The sequence below is a fragment of the Taurulus bubalis genome (assembly GCF_910589615.1).
Source record: "Taurulus bubalis genome assembly, chromosome: 19".
Lineage (NCBI taxonomy): Eukaryota > Metazoa > Chordata > Actinopteri > Perciformes > Cottidae > Taurulus > Taurulus bubalis.
The window spans coordinates 20,331,690-20,352,172 of NC_136607.1; the positions used below are offsets into that span (position 1 = coordinate 20,331,690).

General features: G+C 45.0%; 2 protein-coding genes across 2 annotated transcripts in view; both read left to right on the forward strand.

Annotated features, from left to right (window-relative positions):
* The window catches only part of LOC306751639 (KN motif and ankyrin repeat domain-containing protein 1-like), a gene marked incomplete at both ends in the record, with an annotated part of 13,181 nt that extends 1,061 nt beyond the window's left edge, over positions 1 to 12,120 (forward strand). Inside the window, 10 exons of the mRNA XM_079235253.1 lie at positions 783 to 812; positions 3,314 to 5,848; positions 6,926 to 7,022; positions 7,108 to 7,236; positions 7,507 to 7,594; positions 8,835 to 9,054; positions 10,430 to 10,572; positions 10,715 to 10,915; positions 11,176 to 11,274; positions 12,058 to 12,120. Of these exons, the coding sequence (XP_079091379.1) occupies positions 783 to 812; positions 3,314 to 5,848; positions 6,926 to 7,022; positions 7,108 to 7,236; positions 7,507 to 7,594; positions 8,835 to 9,054; positions 10,430 to 10,572; positions 10,715 to 10,915; positions 11,176 to 11,274; positions 12,058 to 12,120 (3,605 nt within the window). The remainder of the gene's footprint in view (positions 1 to 782; positions 813 to 3,313; positions 5,849 to 6,925; positions 7,023 to 7,107; positions 7,237 to 7,506; positions 7,595 to 8,834; positions 9,055 to 10,429; positions 10,573 to 10,714; positions 10,916 to 11,175; positions 11,275 to 12,057) is intronic.
* Positions 12,121 to 16,293: 4,173 nt separating this feature from the next.
* LOC306751640 (putative global transcription activator SNF2L2) lies at positions 16,294 to 20,272 on the forward strand (the record flags this gene model as incomplete). The annotated part of the gene is made up of 6 exons (XM_079235254.1): positions 16,294 to 16,389; positions 18,121 to 18,350; positions 18,835 to 18,940; positions 19,182 to 19,283; positions 19,845 to 19,989; positions 20,139 to 20,272. 6 exons carry the CDS (start codon positions 16,294 to 16,296, stop codon positions 20,270 to 20,272), a joined length of 813 nt encoding a protein of 270 aa, XP_079091380.1.
* Between the last annotated feature and the right edge of the window lie 211 nt (positions 20,273 to 20,483).

Below are 20,483 nucleotides of genomic sequence, written 5' to 3' on the forward strand. Positions count from 1 at the left end.
ACTTTATTTCCTGCTTATTCCGCTCAAACTTTACAAAAACTAATTTGGCATTCCTTGTTTATTGTCGGGTGCAACATGCATTTCCCACTGTGTCCACAAGATGTCGCTGTGCATTGACTATAAAACGTTCAGCTCCCAGGAGCAGCAGGCCTTTGCAAAAAAAGGCAGTCACTTCCTTCTTCCCTAAACTTTCAGCCCAACTTATTTCTGTCATTTGATACTATAATGTATTTTAAATTAGTGGAATGCTATGGTTAAATCCTTACAGAATAGTTATATTTGGCCTATTGAGTCCACTATAGAAAATAACATTACAAAATGACTATACACGTCAATATAGTAATTATGTTTACTTAGCTTTTTACAGTAAATATACACTAGGAATGTGTTTAAAGAGAAACAATATAATCTAAAATATGTAATAATAGGATTCAGGATTATTATTGGTCAGAATATGCAATTTAACCAGCGCTTCTTTTGGTGGGAAGCCTGCAGAAAGTTGTAAGAAGAGACAATAGAGACACACAAACATGCAGCCACAGAGAAAGGACTTCATCAATATTTCACCGGACTCTTCATCACCTGACTCCCCGCAGCAGCTGCCGGGCATGTTGACAGTTCTCCGCACATGCGCAGTAGCGCTCCCACTGCTGCAGCGTGAAAACTTATTTTGTTTCACAGACGAATACGAGATAAAAAAGTAGAAACCAGAGGGAAAAGGAGGAAAGACCAGGTCGCTTCAGCATCTCCCCAGCTCTCACATTCCGTGTTTACGTCATCAGCTCACCTGGTTGTTTCCTCCTCCTGCACAGGTGAGTCACATCCCATAATACTGTGAGCTAGCTAGCGGCAGTGGAGGTCAAGGGAGAGTTTTGCACAGTTTAAGTTGAACTTCTGTCAGCGGACGTCAGACTTGTGACTTATTGCAATAATGTCCTCTTTAACTGGAGAATATCTCGTTCTTCCAGGAGTACACACCTGTTACCTGTCGCCTGTTACAGTTAATGAGGGCGGCAGAACACCTGGCTGCAAAGTAGAGAAAGAGGGGAAACACTGTTGGTCTATTCCACAAAAACCTGAAAACACCCGTCCTGGACCCAACCACTGTATGTGAGCCCTTAAAACAAAGCCACGCCCATTTCACCTGTTCACTGGAAAGTGTAGGACACATGGACACCAGTTATGGTTAGGATATTATTTATTATTTAAATGTTTTTACAGTTTTAATTATCTACTAATTTGCAAGGAGGGGGGGGGGATATTTGATGGGAGGAAAAGTCTGAAAATAAAACATTTGAGACTATTTGATGTCATGATACTTACAGAGGATATATATATATATATATATACATATTCATATTTAGAAATATATATATATATAGAAATGTATATATATATAGAAATATATATATACATAGAATATATCTATTTCTAAATATATATATATATAAGAAAAATATGTATATATATATATATATATATATTTCTATATATACATATAAATATATATAGAGAAATATACATATATATATAAAAATATATAATAAAAAAAGTATATATATATTTATATATTTTACACATTTGCAAAATGTTAAAACAGCGAAGGAGACTGTGTTGACGTTGATGTTGATGTTGAAAGCATTGTATGTTTACACTCTGCAGTTCTTCATATTCTGTGACTCTCGCTCTATTTCCATGTGTTTCTTCTACTTTCCTTGTCTGCACATTACAGGTTCTCCTTTGAGTCCCGAGGCTCTCGTCTCTCCTCAGCATCGCACATGAACACCAGTTGACTGTTCACTGAAGCGATCGTCTGTCTATGAGGGAGGGAAATAAAACACTGACAAGACGCTGACAGGAGTGTGTGCATTCTTTGCTCTCCTTAAACCCCCGTGTGCTGGGAACAGAAGGTGCTGCTTACTGGTGAGAAAGTGATCCGGTGAGAAAGTGATCCGGTGAGTCACTGTTGTGCACCGAGGCCTCGGCCTTTTGCTCCCGGGACTTTTTTGCAGAATGAACTATAATATGTCATGGCCCCGTATTGCATTTCCTGTATGTAAGCATTGTGAGGTCAGCTGCTATTGACTGCTGGACCTGGGCTGAGAGAGAGAGAGAGAGAGAGAGAGAGAGACAGAGAGACAGAGAGAGAGAGACAGAGAGAGAGAGAGAGAGAGAGAGAGAGAGAGAGAGAGAGAGATTAATCATTTTATTGTGTTTTAACTTATTTACTGTAATGTTGTTATCTCAATGCTTTGGCAGTATTGTCTTTTTTGGAACTTTCATGCCAATAAAGCTCATTGAATTGAAGAGAGACAGAGAAAGAGAGAGAGAGAGAGAGAGAGAGAAAGAGAGAGAGAGAGAGAGAGAGAGAGAGAGAGAGATGCAGTCGGATGATACATCATCAGTCAAGGCTTTTTATCGAGAAGTGAATTATAGCTGCTCCATTTCTTTTCTTTTCTTTACAGATTTATCCAAAGTTCAAACTGGATTTAAAGGAATTGCTTCGTCTTTGATATTTTGTGAATCCTATTCATGGCTCAAGGCAGCTACATCTGGAGAAATGTGTCAGGTAACTATTACTTTTGCTTTCCAAAATACCTGAAATGCTTGTTTCCTTTTCATAATAGGAAATGTTTTATGTGTAATGCATGAACAATACACTGTATGTTCAGCTTTTTGTTATACCTCTCAACTAGAAGGTGAACATATGTTTACTGTTTCATGAATTCCAGTTTTTATTCTGCCAAGCATATGATAAATATAAAGATAAATGATGATGTTGTGTGTCCGCTGAATGGCTGGAATACTTGGAAGATGGCTGTGGTTGGTGTTTCGTAATTATAGAGTGTGTTCAGTCTATGTAGAGAGACATACCATTTGGGGAGCAGTGGCTACTGAAAACAGTGTCTACACAACTGCTAAATCCTCCTCTATCCCTCCTCTTGTGGGACAGCCTGAAAGAGTTTATAGTCAAAAACTTTTCGAGGCGATATAAAGAAAGGCTCTAGACTCGAATAGAAACGGTCGCTTATGAGAGCACTAAGGTAAGGAGAGAGAAAAGACACTAAAGGTAGAAAGTATTGAACAGAAATGAAAGAGAGATTTAAAGTTTCCATTCTGTATTGTTGTCTGTGATGTTTTTAGTTTGTTATGGAGAGTTAAAACTATTTATATCCTCATTATCAACTTGATTGGTTTGCTATTATAAATTGAATGTCTAGTTTTGTAAGTTTTAAGGGGGAGATTTTCCTATTTTCCTACATTTTCTCAGGCAAAGGTAATACAAAATGGTTTCCCACTGTTGGTCTCACAGGTCAAAACAGCGAGGACTGTGTTCCAGACTACAGTTATCAGTCGGACGTGGACTACCTCAAGTGTGAGAACTGTTTCCAACGCGGCGCCACCATTAAGCGGCTCAGCCTTCGCAGGAGGCCCAGGGTGGCCGTCAACAGTGAGGAGAACGCACAGAGCGGCGTTTCTTCCAGCCAGTGGCACTCAGCAGAGTCCTTGTCATCATCGAGCAGTGATGATACGAGACTGCTGGGCATGTCGTCTACAACCAGAGGTCGACCTCCTCTTCCTCCACCGCACGGGTCCTCGTCGGATAACAAACCCTCCAGGAATGAAGGACCAGCACCTTCTCAGATACCCAACGAGTCAAAGCCTCAACCTGCTGCAAGATCTTCTGCTTTACATAGACAAAGCCCCATGGCGGAAAGGACCTTAATGGAGAGCGTCAAACACTTGGACCAGGAGGTGACGAGGCCGCCGCCGCCTCAGCCACATCCCCGCCGTCGACTGGCCAGCTTTGGAGGGGTAAGCTCCCATGGGTCACGCTCTCCCTTTACTGGCCTGGGAGCGTATAATCAGAACAACAATGGGAACAGGCCTGCTGGCTCAGGAGGCGATGTGCATGTCCACCTTAGCTCGTCCCTGGGCAGTCGAGGCAGCACAGGATGCCTCCGGCTGAGCCCTCAGAGCTCGGGTAGAACCGCCTCGGTTCCAAGTCTCGGCCCCACGCACCTTCAGCATGTCCGTGACCAGATGGTCGTAGCTCTGCAGAGGCTGAAGGAGCTGGAAGAGCAGGTCACAATCATACCTATCCTCGGGGTCAAAATCTCAGTCCTTCAGGAGGAGAAGAGGCAACTGGTCTCCCAGCTCAAGAACCACAGCGACAACGCCGATGTGGTCTGGAAGAGAGCATGTAGCGTGGACAAAACGGACATTGAGAACCAGGTGAATACGGAGGAAGGACTTGAGGGCGCAGCGAGAAGTGATTGCACCAACCTCAAGGAGTTCAGGCAACTGACTGAAGAGATGCAGGCATTGGAAAGAACCATCAAGGGTCGACATTTGCAAGAGCGGCGTGGAAAAGACCTTCCGCATGACAAGGCTATCAAATCAGTCGCAGTTGGAACTGATGAAGATATAGATGCTGCGGCGTCTAAACCCACAACAGAAAACAAATTTGTGCACACTGATCAGGTAGAGATGAGGTCAATTGGAACAGAAGTGTCTGAAGTTAATCTGGGCATTTACACCGAACGGGATGCAGAGATTGATGCCCAACAGCTGATAATTGGTTCCTTGAAAGAGAGGATTTGTCACTTGGAAGCCGAGTTGAAAGAATCCGCTCTCCAGACAGAGATGAGTCGTCTCAAACTGGAGATTCAGACCGCAGGAGCGAGGAACCGAGCTGATAAAGCCTCCTTTGCTATACCGTCCACCGTGAGCACAGGCACCGAGGCGAGACCTCACACCACAAGCCGGGGCGTTGGTAATCACACAGAGCTCCGAGATGCCGGCACAGGCGAGGCAACAGAGGTGAAGACGGTGGGAGTATCTTGTTGCAGGCCGGAGCTGAAGAATGTTTGCACAGGACCAGATGTACCAATGAGCCACTGGGAGGTCAGGGAGCGAGTGGAGACCGAGGAGAAGGGCGTGGGGATCCAAGTCTTAACAAACACACAAGGAGTTGGGATGGAGATAAAGTCATGTGATGCAGAAACCAACACAGAGGTACCCGTGGAGAACCTGCGCTCTGAGAAGAGAAAGATGGAGTATCATTCAGTGGGCTGTGGGGACTGTTCTGTTGATGTGATCATGGTTTCTCAAGGTATCGCCACAGATCAAGTCAGAGGAGTGGATCTGGGAATCATGGCTTTACCACAGACAGCTTCTCAGCGTACCAACACCGTATCTAGCTCAGTGTCTCGCTTTACCAACACCAGTCATGCCTTCAACACAGACTCCAGCACCAATACTGTCCTAAATACCCAAGACAAGCACACCAACACCACTCAGACTGTTACCAGGACAGTGTCAGTCGGTAACAGGGTCAAAGACGGCAAATGCACCCCGGAGACCCGCACGATCGGTGTAGGAACTGAAAATCTGCCAGGAGGTTCCTTAAAACCAACACCAGGGACCCGAGACGCTGGCGTCGGATTCACCAACGTTAACGAGAACTTCCTGGTTGGGTTGAAAACTCGAAATATGGCCTCTGGACCCTCCCGTCTACCTGACCCCTTCAAGACGAGGAGCATCGGCGTCGGGGAGGGGAGGATCCGGGATCTGTCTGCTTCATCCAGGACCCCCGGGGGCCAGACGGTCCAGCAGTCCTCACAGTCCAAGTGGGACCCCGAGCTGAACCACTACATCGAGAAGATGCATTGGCTCCTCCGGGAGCACGGGGAGCTGCTCGCAGAAGACCACCACGCTCAGCCGAGGGAAGGCTTTGTCCAGCAGCACGGGAGCCGAGGAAGTGCCGGTTTCAAGCTGTCCTGCGATAGCAAAGCTGCAGCACAAGGAGGAGCAGAAGTCCACCGTTTAGATGCTCAGGAACCAGGTAACACGGTAGATGTAGTGATAAAGGAACACGGTGCAGATTTACATGTAGCTTATCCACATTTACGTTGGGTAGCAGTCGTCTTTTTTAGTTAATTTGTTGGTAAAATGCTTTGTTTGTGGGCATCTTACGGCTACCAGTTCTCAGCCAGTGGAAGAGCCAATCAGCACCATATCGGTCGCCAAACCTTTGAATTAGAGCTACTTCCTGTTTGGTCTTCGTCCACTCAGCAATATTAAAAGTGGTATTCTTTTGTGGTTCTTTGTGGAGAACACAGTTTTAGAGATCTGTCGATGCAATCAACTAATGAATGGCATCTGTGTTAGTCGACTACAAAGACTGCCTTACTTTGACCCATGTGCAAAAACTCCTTTTAGGTACCTCTAATGGTGGCTTACGATCTCTATTATGTAATATACTGTATGAAATATGCCATGCTGGTACTGATACCCTTCTTCCTTTGTGGCAGTCAGCAGAAAGTCTCAACTCTTGGTGGACTCTTCTATGTTTGACAAAGCAAACCAAGGAATCTGTCAACCAGGTGGCAGTGATTCAGAAGTGAAAAGAATGATACAGATGTTGGAACAGCAGACATCCTCAGCAGCGCGGCATGGTAAACATATATATATATGTGTGTGTGTGTGTGTGTGTGTGTGTGTGTGTGTGTCAATGTGTTATGAAGGTGGGTAATAATAATTCTGTCTGTGCAAAAGTAAAGTTTCGCCACCATGCCGAGTTTAAACCCGCGTTGGGCTGAGAGGAAGTGGCGGCTGTGGCTCGGCATGTTGGCTTTCAGAGGGAGACACTTGTAATGTTTGGAATGATTTTTGGTTTTTGGAGGGCGTCACATGCCACATGCCAGTTAGTGGCTGAGCGTCTAAAATTGAATGGCTTCGTGGGAGGAGCTGGTGTCGGAGAGAGCCTTCTCTTTTCTTTTTTTTTGTGGAGATTTTATAAGAATATAAAAAGCAATCATGAATATAACTCCTTCCTGCCTCGATTGGCCTCGTGGGTTTCTCTACGTTTCTTTAGATGCATTTAAAACACGTGTTGAGATGGTTGATGTGTTGCTTGCAGAAAGGTCAGCTGACCCCGCTGTGACGAGGAAGCAAAATGGTGACCAAGGCTGCAGCCGCAACAGGAAGAGCATGAAGCTTCTGAGGGTGACGGCAGGGTAACCATCTCACGTCTACACTATTAATCACAACAAGTATCTGAACATATGCTGAGTCTGCGCTCCATGGGTTCTTCCCCTACAGATTGGACCCAACGTCCTCTTATGAGCCGTCTGCCAGCGAGAAGTCAAGGGAAGCTTCTCAGGATGGAAGAAAGGGCAAAGGTGGCTCCAGCAAGGGGTCCAAAGGGTCCGCACAGTCCCACGCACTGAGGTACGGCGTCCAGAAGGTCTGCAATGAGTCACACCTTTGAGATCTGAACCTGAGATCTGCATCGTATTCTTTCAGGGGGAAGACCAGTGAACCCATGTTCTCAGCCTTTTGAGATCTGAACCTGCATCGTATTCTTTCAGGGGGAAGACCAGTGAACCCATGTTCTCAGCCTTTTGAGATCTGAACCTGCATCGTATTCTTTCAGGGGGAAGACCAGTGAACCCATGTTCTCAGCCTTTTGAGATCTGAACCTGCATCGTATTCTTTCAGGGGGAAGACCAGTGAACCCATGTTCTCAGCCTGTCAAGCCTTGAAGACGCACCTGAGCGACGCCACGGCTTTATCCAGCGGGGAACTGGTACGTTCTGTGTGTGTGTGTGTGTGTGTGTGTGTGTGTGTGTGTGTGTGTGTGTGTGTGTGTGTGTGTGTGTGTGTGTGCGTGTGTGTGTGTGTGTTTGGTGTGTGTGTGTTTGTATGTTTTTTTTCTTTGTTTGTGTGTGTTTTTGTGTGTATGTGTGTGTTTGCGTGTGTGTGTGTTTGTTTGTTTGTTTGTGTGTGTCTTTTTTTGTTTGTGTGTGTTTCTTTGTTTGTGTGTGTGTTTTTCTTTGTTTGTTCGTGTGTCTGTTTGTTTGTTTGTGTTTGTTTGTATGTTTGTGTGTGTCTTTTTTTGTTTGCGTGTGTTTCTTTGTTTGTGTTTGTTTGTTTGTGTGTGTCTTTTTTTCTTTGTTTGTGTGTGTTTGTGTGTTTGTTTGTTTGTTTGTGTGTGTCTTTTTTTGTTTGTGTGCGTTTCTTTGTTTGTGTGTGTGTGTCTTTTTGTTTGTTTGTTCGTGTGTTTGTTTGTGTGTGTTTGTTTGTTTGTGTGTGTTTTTGTTTGTTTGTGTGTTTTTTTTAACAATAGTTTACATTCAATGTGACTTAGGGAAACAGCATATCATGTATTAACGTACAGCGTGCTTCTTTCTGTCTGTAAATGTCCAATAAGCAGCAGTCGCAATCAATCTCTGTGTGTGTGTGTGTGTGTGTGTGTGTGTGTGTGTGTGTGTGTGTGTGTGTGTGTGTGTGTGTGTGTGTGTGTGTGTGTGTGTGCACGTTTAATGGTATGTCACTGGATGGATGTGGAGAAATGCTGAGGCCGGGTGTGTTCAAGTATGCATTTAAAAATAAACGTCTTTGGCAGCGGACAGGAAAAGCACAGGAATGCGTCGGCCCTGTAATTTTCTATCGTTTTTATCGCATTTATCCTGAACTTGAAAACAATGATATTTGTAAGTTATAGAGACGCTTTACCTCCACAATAATTCAGTATACAAATGGAGAAAAATAAGCACGTTGAATAGGAAAATAAAAACAGATTTCATCTTGAGACATACTGACAAATAAAACTGTAAACACGTCGCATATTTTTATGGATTATGTGAAGGCAGATCCCTAAACCTCTTCCTTTACGACTTATTTTCTTAGACATTTTAATGGTAAGTTGTTGCTTCGTGACGCTCTTTGTGAGTTCTTTCAGTCTCTCCACGCTGAATTGCGGCAATTTGCAAGACGTTTATGAATGTAAACAAACACATTGATGTATTTTCTTTTGTCCCTTGCAGCATGACTGTCTGCAAACGCTCCAGCGAGAGTGGTTCTCCGTGTCCAGCAGCAAGGCCGCCGCTCCCGACGCGATGGGGGATCACCTGTCCACGTGTCGGCTCATCTCACCGGACGTTCTGCGGCATGTCGCCAACATGGCCGACGCCAACGGCAACACGGCTCTGCACTACAGTGTGTCTCACTCCAACTTTGGCATTGTGAAGAAGCTGCTGGATGCAGGTACAGCGATGCAACAGGGAAAGTAGAGGTCTTTGACGTTGCTATGTTCTGCTGTAGCCACTAGGGGGCAGATTGAGGGAGATGCTTTGATCATGTGGTCCTTTTGTATGTCAAAAAAATAAGTGTAATGTACGGCCAGTTAAAATTAATAATTCTTCCCTGCTAACTTACCCAAGAGCATTCATTTAGGATAACAAAGATAAAAGCTCGCTCCAACAACAGACTGCTGCATAACAAGACAAAAGGTTGTTTACAAGCTTTTATGACAAAACAATAATAACATCACACATAAAAAGTGTGTGCACTTCATTCTAGCTTGTGAAACTAGTTGTAGAAACGAAAAACAGAAGTTCTGCAGCTGCAGCTTCCACGAGTCAAGGCCAGTTATAGTAGAAGCTTATAAATGAACAGAAAAGGAACAAGCTTAATTCACTGTGTCATAGAAAAGTTATGTTTGTTCCTGATGGGGGAGAAGAAAAAAAGCAATACTAATGTCACTTAATGTGTTTAATGTGCGCTGGAAATTAAAACCTTGGTGAAATACCTCCTGGTCCTAAAAGGCATGTTAGACTCCAAAAACGTCTGAATGAGAAAAGAACAAGAATTGAAAGAGGAAGTGAAAGAGTCAAGTTAAAATATGTTGAGCTGCTGAGAACTTTTACCCAGCATCAATAAAGCTGCAGTTATGTGAAGACCTTTTGAGGCTACAGCGTGTTTGGATCGCTGTTGCTATTAAAATCAATCAGACTCAGTGATTGTTATATAAAACTGTAAATCATAGCGTGTTTTATGAAGAAAAAAAAGCCCAAAACGGCTGTATTTGGATGTAATGAACACCATGTTCTGCTTCACTTTATCAAAGTCAACCTTTGCAGAGAGAATGTTCACATATTGTGTTATGATTTGGGTTAGAGAATGTTCACATATTGAGCTAAGATTTGGGTTAGAGAATGTTCACATATTGAGCTAAGATTTGGGTTAGAGAATGTTCACATATTGAGCTATGATGTGGGTTAGAGTTAGACCTTACAGCTGCATCATTTCAAAGAAATAATCATCCTGAAAGTGATTTTTTTATAGGCGGACCTGAAACCTTTTAATTTTTTTCTGTGTGTCATCTTCATTTTCTCTTAACCAGTAACATATAGACTGATATTTACACATCCGAACAACATCTCACATGTGTACCTTTTATTATAACACCAACATTATTCAAATAGCCCTAGTGGTTGCAGAGATACACCCTTTTTAGTTTGGGTATTTTAACTTCAACGTATCAGTCAGTTGTCGGTGGAAAAGGGGATTGTAAATAAATGAAGATGTAAACCTCTTTCTTTGTGCTTTCCCCTCCTCTGTCTGGCCTCCATCCCTCCAGAGGTGTGTGACGTGGATCAGCAGAACAAAGCGGGTTACACGCCCATCATGCTGGCGGCTCTCGCTGCTGTGGAACGACCAGAGGACATGAGCGTTGTGGAGCAGCTCTTCAGCAGAGGGGACGTCAACGCCAAGGCCAGCCAGGTCAGTCTGTAGCTGGAATACTATATCCGTAGATGTGTTTTATGTCTCTGGGGTTGTTATATCTGTAGTTCAAATCTGACGTTTAAATGTCAGAGGTTTGGCTTTTCTGTGCACATGTGAAAGTACACTTTTTTAAATGCAGGCCGGGCAGACGGCCCTGATGCTGGCCGTGAGCCACGGCAGGACGGCCATGGTGCGGGCGCTGCTGGCTCAGGGGGCGGAGGTCAACCTGCAGGACGACGAGGGCTCCACGGCGCTCATGTGCTCCAGCGAGCACGGCCACGCCGACATCGTGCGGCTGCTGCTGGCCCAGCCGGCCTGCGACGCCGCCCTGACTGACAGTGTATGTGAGTCACTACTGTGGCCTGAAGCCGCCATCTTTGTCTCAGAGTGAACAAGAGTTTACATGCAATGTGACTTAGGGAGACAGCATCTCATTTATTAATGTAAAGCATGCTTTTTCTGTCTGTAAATGTCCTATAAGCAGCAGTCGTAATCTATTTGTGTGTGTGTGTGTGTGTGTGTGTGTGTGTGTGTGTGTGTGTGTGTGTGTGTGTGTGTGTGTGTGTGTGTGTGTGTGTGTGTGTGTGTGTGTGTTTGCAGGATGAAAGCACAGCCCTGTCCATCGCTCTGGAGGCGGGACATAATGACATCGCAGTGCTCCTTTACGCGCGTGCCAACTTCTCCAAAGGACAGACGGGGGTACTCACATACAACTACACGTGTTCTCACTCACATACAACTACACGTGTCCTCACTCACATACAACTACACGTGTCCTCACTCACATACAACTACACGTGTTCTCCCTCACATACAACTACACGTGTTCTCACTCACATACAATTACACGTGTCCTCACTCACATACAACTACACGTGTTCTCACTCACATACAACTACACGTGTCCTCACTCATGTACAACTACACGTGTCCTCACTCACATACAACTACACGTGTCCTCACTCATGTACAACTACACGTGTCCTCACTCACATACAACTACACGTGTCCTCACTCATGTACAACTACACGTGTTCTCACTCACATACAACTACACGTGTTCTCACTCACATCAAACTACCGTAAAAGCTGGGTTACAAGCCGCTACTACCTTCGGTGCTTGTCCCCGCTGTAGCTAGCTAACGCTGCTGCTAGCTAACGCTGCTGCTAGCTCCCCGCTGCTGCTACTACTGGTCCCGCTACCTTCGGTGGTTGTCGGGGAACTAGCGAGAGCTAGCGGAAGTTAGCTGAGAGCTAGCGGAAGTTAGCTGAGAGCTAGCGGAGAACTAACGGAGAACTAGCAGCAGCGCTAGCTGGCTACAGCGGGGAGCTAGCGGGGACACCCACCCAACGTAGTAACGGCTGGTAACCCGACTTTTACGATACACGTGTTCTCATCAAACTACACATGTTCTCATTCACATCAAACTACACGTGTTCTCATCAAACTACACGTGTTAAATTGTCTTCATGTGTCTCCAGGCAGCTGCTCGCCTCAGTGGGAAGTCTCTCTCCTCCGCTGGAGGCAGAACTCTCTTTGAATGAGGCGATGCCCCGAAACACGGACGGATGCTTCTTGATGGAGATTCATCTCGAAGCCTTCCCATCAAACGGGGGAAATTTAATGTCAGATCCAAACGTGGAGTTCCAGACACCGTTGGCTGATCTCTGAAGCATCTGCACAACGTTCATCGTGTTGTAACTGTGTAAATTAATTATTCTAGAAAAAAACACAGCATGTTAAAAGTATGAACTTTATATATTTCTATTTTTATTGTAGTGTAAAAATATGAATTCATTTGTGTTTATAAGTTGATACTTTTGCTGTATCTGTATACCGAGCATAATTCTGAAGCATTATATACAGTTTGTTTTAATATTTTAAACATGTCACCACTAAAGCTACGGCTACATGCGACTGCGCCGCATCTGTTTCTAAGATTCATGGGAGGAGAAAGTTGTTGATGACAAATATTTCAACATTTTGGGAAAAACTATTTGGGAATATTGATGCCTTTAAGGTCTGATAAGCATGCGGTTAGCTTGGTTTTTAAACAGATCAAACACATGAAAGATATTGTGTTTTATTACTGAGCTTTACTTTATTAGTGAGCTGTTTCCAGTCTCTATGCTAAGCTAAGCTAATCGCTGCTGCATCAATCTCCTCTAACTCACAGAGCCAATAAGTGGCGTCTAGTTATGATGGATATTTGTGACACTGGTATGTGTTCTCTTCTGTGAATAAAGCCACTTCTCATATATTTTTAATATACATATATATTGTGTGTTATACATCCATTTCTGGGTACCCCAACATAGTTTTTCCCCAGTTGATTTCTACTGCTGGCTGCATATCAAATGAAAACACTTAAGTGTGAAAGCTTATTTTATGGAGCTTCTTTCTTCTTCTATTTATTTTACAGCAAGTTTCCATTCCAGCAGGTTTCAGTGGGCGTCTTGCATGAACTTTTTCTCACATTTCTCTTCAGTGACTCAACCAATTGAAAAAAGAGAGAAAACAGAAGCCTGTTGAGACGTCAGAGTGTATTCAACACCTCTTTTCCCCTTTTTCAGCCTGGCAGAAACCAGTCTGACACCCAGCAACCTGTTCTTCCACTCCGCTCTTTACCAGTTACTCCTTACACAATGTGTGTTTTATTTCTACCCTGCTCACCATTATGCTCACCATGATTTCTTCAGTGCATGAGCTATTATTGACTATTCCATAAGGATATGGCTGCAAGATGCTTTACATTCTAAACCTCTCTTCAGGAGACCGACATAAAAGACGGGGTCATGTTTGGTTGTCTTTGTGACCCGCGGATGAGGCTCCATCTTTGTTTGCACTCCTGCTAATTAAAACTGACTTTAAGCTTTTAGAATGAGCTCTGAAGAATTGATCAAACATTCAGAATGTGACGTACGGTCCAGAACGTTTGAATTAATATTCCATCGGGAGCCAGCTGGAGAAAAGAGAGTTTGTGGGGCGACGTTGGAAATAAATGGGGGCCAGTAATTCAACTCTGCATTAATTATTCCATATTTCATATTTTTGTGATTTTGTTATGAGGTTAAGAAGTCATAGAAGAAGACACAGTCCCAATTACTTTATTTTTTTGGGTGTGAATTTACTCTGTATTTGCAAAAATGTCAATAATAAAAGATATTTTCAAAGTTGGTGAAACATGCAGTGACTTCCTGGCTGTGTATTTATTTATATATAAATATTCCCTTTGCTTTTTGTTTACTGCACGATGTATATTTTGCATATTTGTGAAGCGTCTGAAAGCGTTTGCCTCGTGCTGCTGGATCCCATTAGTGTGACTGAGAGCACTCTGACTCATATTTCATATTCCAGCAACGGCAATAAAACACAATGCTATACAAGGTCCGCCATCAAAATGTGCAGTTGCCATGGTAACAATCAGCTGGCATGAGCAAGTGGTTCATGGTAACATAATGCTGAAATGATATCCGTTTCATCTGGAGGACAGCTGACCCAGACGCTTTACACTGCCGTGCTCTACAATAAGAAAAGATTTTCATATGAGCTATTTTCAAAAGCAAAAAATATCACAATAAGGGCTCCCTTGTTTTTTTTTAAACATGCAAGCAAAATACCTTTTTTACAAGAAAATACCATCGACGTCGAGGGTGGTGACATGCTTACAGTACACATGCTGCATGGGTTTGACACCCGCTGGATAATGATTTATTATCTCATGCCTTCATATAGACGTATATTGTATATGTTGAATATTTCTCTTTTTCCTCTGCTCTACAACACACCGCATATCCTCCAGACACATCCCACTCCAGCTTACATGAGATCTGATATTTACCAAAAATAGCACGAGTCCTCCGCCCATGCAGATGGAAGTGCATTGCTTGGGACTAGACGGCTAATTATCTCGTCAGCTGCAGCTGAACAGCTTATAACCTTAAATATTCAGACGCTCCTGACTCACAACATCCTCAGTCAGCTACGGCCGCAACCGTGCAAACCCTCCAAAACACTAAGCTCGTGATATAAGAATGTATTACATCAAACGAGATGCTGAGGAAATCCCGTTGACACTCTAGTTCTGGCTTTCTGAAAATAAAGCAGAAGGTCAGAGAGATGTTAAGTCTGGAAGAGGTGCAGGACGAAGGCCATGAAAACACGCTGCTCTTTAGTTTGGGTTATTCCACATGTTTTTCTCAGGGTCATGTTATATTTCCTTGCACCAATCAGGATTGAGCAACATCTGACTCCAGATGACTACAGCTGAGGTTTGGTGGTAACTCTTAAGATGTATTTCCCCCAAACTTTAACTGGAAATGAACACTTTTAACCCTGAATATTAATGTTAAACTGAAAAAGCCTAAAACTATGTTTCAGGAGATTTACAATAGAGAGTTGCACATGTCTAGATGTATTTCACCTGTTTGCTGAAAGCATTTCATGGAGGCACACTGTGACCTTTATGGTAAGAAGTGAGATTTACTTCACTGATTTATAGAAATTATGGCTTTGACCTCCTTTAAAGAGCATGAAACGCAACCTTTCATTTCTATCCTGTTTCCCTGGTATGAGTTCTGACATTGTTTGCTATAAAGTAGAATGTTGTGCATAATATGTCAGGCGGGCGAATTGATTTACGGAAACCAGATGTGTATGAAACCCAAACGAGAACCAGTCCACACAGTTATTGCTGCTCAGCAGCTCAGAGAGGCTGAGGGAGTTTTCCTCGCTCATAAATGAAGTGTAATCTGAGTCCATGTTATTTTCATTAATCACAGGGCTGGAATTCTGTGGCTAAACACAAACAAGGGAGAGACAATGGGGTTTGGATGTGGGGAGGGCTGCATCTATGTATTATATATGTATATATTATATTTATTTTTAATTTTCTCTTTAGTGTTCTCATCATTGTTGCTGGTTTGGTACCAGTACTCCAGGTGGTCTTGGCTCCTGGACCGTCTGGAGAGGTCCTAAAGGAGCCAGCAGCTTCTCACCGGCCAGTCCGGCTGCTGCGCGCACATCTGGCACAACGTTTGCGTTAAAAGGATCAAACAGTGCGCGTTTCCTCTTTAACCAGCAGCCACATGTTGGATGTTGGAGCGTGCCAGAGTAAACATGCATGTTTTTATCAACCACACATGCTACGACAAGCACACAAGGCACAGCTAGCCTAAAGACCCCGTTTTAAAAAGGTAAACTCAGTGGTACGACTACTTTTGGTGGATCTGATGACGTAGCTGGTCATTAATATGTCGGGGTGGGGACGTGACCCCGCGTCCCTCGTGGCCACAAGGCGCGTGCCCCGTTGCACCCACTGCATGAACTGTCCCGTGCTGCTGCAGGTTGGACTCTTATTTAAGATCAAGATCTCCGCAGTAAAGGCTGCTGGACAACACGTTCCCGTTTTTTTGGAATGCAACGCAAAATAATGCAAAAAATAAAATAAAATTTAAAAAAATAAAAATGGACCCGGTAACTTTGACAGCGGGGTGGGAAGAGAGGGGAACCGAACCCCCGTCTGGCTGCAGAGATATTAAAAACATGCAGAGGGAGACAAGCTCGAGGCCTTCCAGAGTCAGGAAAAAGACTTCGGAGAGCAGCGGACGGGACGCGGGGATGGCTCTGCTGGCTTCCTCCTGCACATTGATCTGTGCATGAAAACATAGCGCGGTTATTCTCCCCCCTTCTGGGCTCTGCTCCTGAGTGATCAGCTGATGAAGAGACTAGCAGCTCGCCGCTATGCTGGCGTGCTAATTCTCTCCCCCACAGCTGCAGCCGAGCCCGACCGCCAGCCTGCAGACCGCGCGCAGGTAAACCCGCTCCACGTCTTTCTTCTGCGGCTCAGCATCCAGCCGGGCTACATCGCATGGGACGAGAGGAAGAGATGGATCAAATGTGTGTGTGTGTGTGTGTGTGTGTGTGTGTGTGTGTGTGTGTGTGTGTGTGTGTGTGTGTGTGTGTGTGTGTGTGTGTGGGTGATTGAGTGAGGACAGGAGGAGAGAGGGGTGTGTGTGTGTGTGTGTGTGTGTGTGTGTGTGTGTGTGTGTGTGTGTGTAGGTGTGTGTTGTAACAGATGAGAGGGAATCTTTGCCAGATTAGTCAGGAAAGAGGCAGGCTTGTTAGGAGATAGCACAGGCATGGAGCAGCACATGCACACACACACACGCGCGCGCGCACGCACACACACACTGACACCCGTCCGCGCACACATGTACAGTCTAGCAGCTCTCAGCTGGGCTGTACATCGTCGAGGATTACCCTCCATCCCTCCAGTAGATTCCGCTGGAGCCATTGCAGCTCCTCAGAGAGCAGCGATGATCAACCGGATTTCTTTTGTTACCTCTAGTGTTGTTGTCTCCTCCAACTCATTCTCTCTCATGCATTTGGGGCTCGGATGTGCAAGCATGCGTTTTTTTTATTTTTTTTATATTTTTATGCTTCTATTTTCTCTTTTCTTTTCAGCATTTGTCTCCATCAGTTGTATTTGTGTTGTTGTTGCTTTGATAATTATTGTGATTCTGCATGGTGCTGTTCCTGTTCCTCTGACCAGTGTGTGTGTGTGTGTGTGTGTGTGTGTGTGTGTGTGTGTGTGTGTGTGTGTGTGTGTGTGTCAAAAATACAATATTTCAGCATGCTTTCATCTTTGTCCTTGAGAAATATATTTTTCGCAAGCGCATGCTTTGTGCTATGATTTGGATGCCGGTGGTGTGTGCTGCATGAGCCCCATGTGATTGATGCATCAATAATATGTTCGGATTGGACGGCATGCTTTCTCAATTTCCTCCCTCTCCTCCCCAGCTGAGCTGCTGCTCTGCTGCTGCATGCATACTCATGTTTCTGGCCTCTAATTGCCTTTGTGGAAAATCCAGTGGTTGCAGCAGTTATTGGAAAAAGGAGCGATAAAATGGTTGAAAAATAACTCGGGATGCAGCAGGCAGGGACCCTCTCTCACACCACATCTCATCCGTGTGCAAAAACAGGAACATATGGGATATTATGCCGTGCATTATTAGCATTATTAGCATTATTAACGTGGCTTATTCCGATGTATTCACAATCAAGTGTGCATTTAAAAGAAAAGGCCGCCTTCTCCCTCGATAATCATCTGACATCAAAGCCTCCGGATAAAATAATCTGTCCTAAATTTGCAGAGAACGGCTCAGTCGCTCCAGTCCGATGCAAATTCATATGCTATTGTGATAAATAAATAAACACTTTCATTTGAGCACAAAAACACACTCCATCATTCTGAAAGCTTCGGCGCTGCTAATCAGCTGGAGACTGTGAGTGTTGATGCTTTAGATTCAGATTCAATAGATTGTTGTCTGAAGGGTTTTTATCTCTCGGCTTAATGAACCAGTTTCCGAGCATCACAACTGTCCCATGAGGAAGAGTTCAGAGGAATGGAATGGAAGAATTTTGAATGTGAATTGGTCACAGCTCTCCTTGTTTCCTTATACACAGTCTGCGTATATGTTGTATGTCACAATGGGCCATTGGCCCGGTTTGAGTCTGTTTGATGTCGCTCCCTCCTCCTGCAGCCGGAGGCCGGACAGAACGGTTCCCTGGAGGAGATGGAGGAGGACATCAGTCTGAAGAAGCGTAAAAGTGATCACCATGGGGAGAAGGAGCTGCAGGCCGGCCAGGAGACCGGCGAAAAGGTCAAAAGGAAGCGAGGACGCCCACCTGCTGAGAAACTGCCTCCAAACCCGCCGGAGCTCACCAGAAAACTGAGCACGCTGGTAGACATGGTTCTCAACTACAAGGACGGGTGAGAGCGCTCAGTGTGTGTGTGTGTGTGTGTGTGTGTGTGTGTGTGTGATACAGCTACACTCATTGTTGGTCAAAATGCACAAACCAGCTTCCTCTGAGCTGAGCAATATGTATACAAAAATCTGCTTTGAGCAAAAAGTCTTTGCGGTGCAATGTAAGTGTGCACCGCCACATGAACGGCTGTGCGGCTGCACTCAAATATGAAAAACTCACCTTGTGTACATTTGGGTGTCTGGAGTTCCTGCCCACTAACAGGGACATAAGTCAGTTGACCCTCGATCAGAAAACATGTGACTCAACAAACCGTTCGGATTGGGATCCCCTTCCTATGTCCCATGCAGGCTCAGCAGAGTAAACCAGCATGATGTGACCTCCTCTAGACTCAGGGAGGCTGTGAGCATGTCCACATTCACTCAGTCCATGACCGTCGATCAGTAACAGACATGTGGGTTCAAACGGTGAGTTGTCGCTTTGTGATCCAGGTTGGGTCGACAGATCAGCAAAGGCTTTGTGCAGCTTCCCTCCAAGAAGGAGGTCCCCGAGTACTACGAGCTGATCCGGAAGCCGGTGGACTTCAGAAGGATCAGGGTACGTGTCCCAGACGTGTCTTATCCGCTGAGAGAGAAACTCAAGTTAATGGAGATGAATGACCCACTTTGGATTATGAAAATTAGTATCTTCAGAGTTTGAAAGGAACCTCATTTTGGGAGATCTATTGGCATTCATGGAATATGATATGTTTTCTTTAGTTTATGATTTTGTTTTGTTTTTTTGATTATTTGTTGCGGTGGTCAAATTGAGGGTTTGATGCCGACCCTCTGCTTCACAGGAGCGTGTTCGTAATCACAAGTACAGAAGTGTGGTGGATTTGGAGAAGGACGTCTTCCTCCTGTGTCACAACGCTCAGACCTATAACCTGGAGGGGTCTCAGGTGAGCCGCGAGACAAGCCTTCATTTCACCCTTCTTTTTTGTATCAGTCTCCATTCTCTACTGTTGTAGTTGTACCGTAAAAGCTGGGTTACCTTCGGTGGTTGTCCCTGCTGTAGCAAGCTAGCGCTGCTGCTAGCTCCCCGCTGCTGCTAGCGCTGCTGCTAGCTCCACGCTGCTGCTAGCGCTGCTGCTAGCTCTGCTGCTTGCTCTGCTGCTAGCTCTGCTGCTAGCTCCCCGCTGCTGCTAGCGCTGCTGCTAGCGCTGCTGCTAGCTCTGCTGCTTGCTCTGCTGCTAGCGCTGCTGCTAGCTCTGCTGCTTGCTCTGCTGCTAGCTCCCCGCTGCCGGGGCTGGTCCCACTACCTTCGGTAGTTGTCGGTGAACTAGCGAGAGCTAGCGGAAGTTAGCGGAGAGCTAGCGGAAGTTAGCGGGGAACTAGCGCTAACTGGCTACAGTGGGGAACTAACGAGGAGCTAGCGCGGACACCCGAACGTAGTAGCGGCTTGTAACCCGACTTGGACGGTAAATGGGTTTGGATCTTGATGTCCGTGTTCACTGCTGCAGATCTACGAGGATTCGATCGTCATTAAGTCTGTTTTCGAGAGCGCGAGACAGCGAATCGTCACAGACGAGGAGCAGAAAGAGACGGTCAGCGCCGGTCACAGCGATAATGGCGGCGGAGCCGAAGACCAATTTGTTCCATCGGCAGGTGAGAGTAAAAAACAAAAATGCAAACCTCAGGAAGGGTGCTGTTCTTCTTCTCCAAGTGACCAAATACACACACTCTGTTTAAAAAACGCACACACACAACTTGACTTTTGAATATGAACTCTCGGAACTTTCTGTTCTTGTAACCAGTGAAACCAGTAGCAGCCCAGCGAAAGAAGGGGAATAAGGAGGGGAGACGCAGGAATACCACGGCCAAGAGGCTCCACAGTGATTTAGACAGTGATGAGGATCTAGAGGACAACACCACGAAAGATGAAGGTTGAGCCGAAGGGCCCCTCCGTTTTTTTTGTTTTTTTGTATTCTGGTTCATGTCTATTCTCTACCGCACCCCTCCGCATTGGTTTCTGCATTTTCTAAGAGAAAGAAAGCAAAAAACAAGACCGGAAGGACCCCTCAAAGAGAGCCACTTATGGAACAATGCGTCTGTCTTCATGACGACTCCAAACACTTCTTGCTGCACATAGTGCTGTTTTT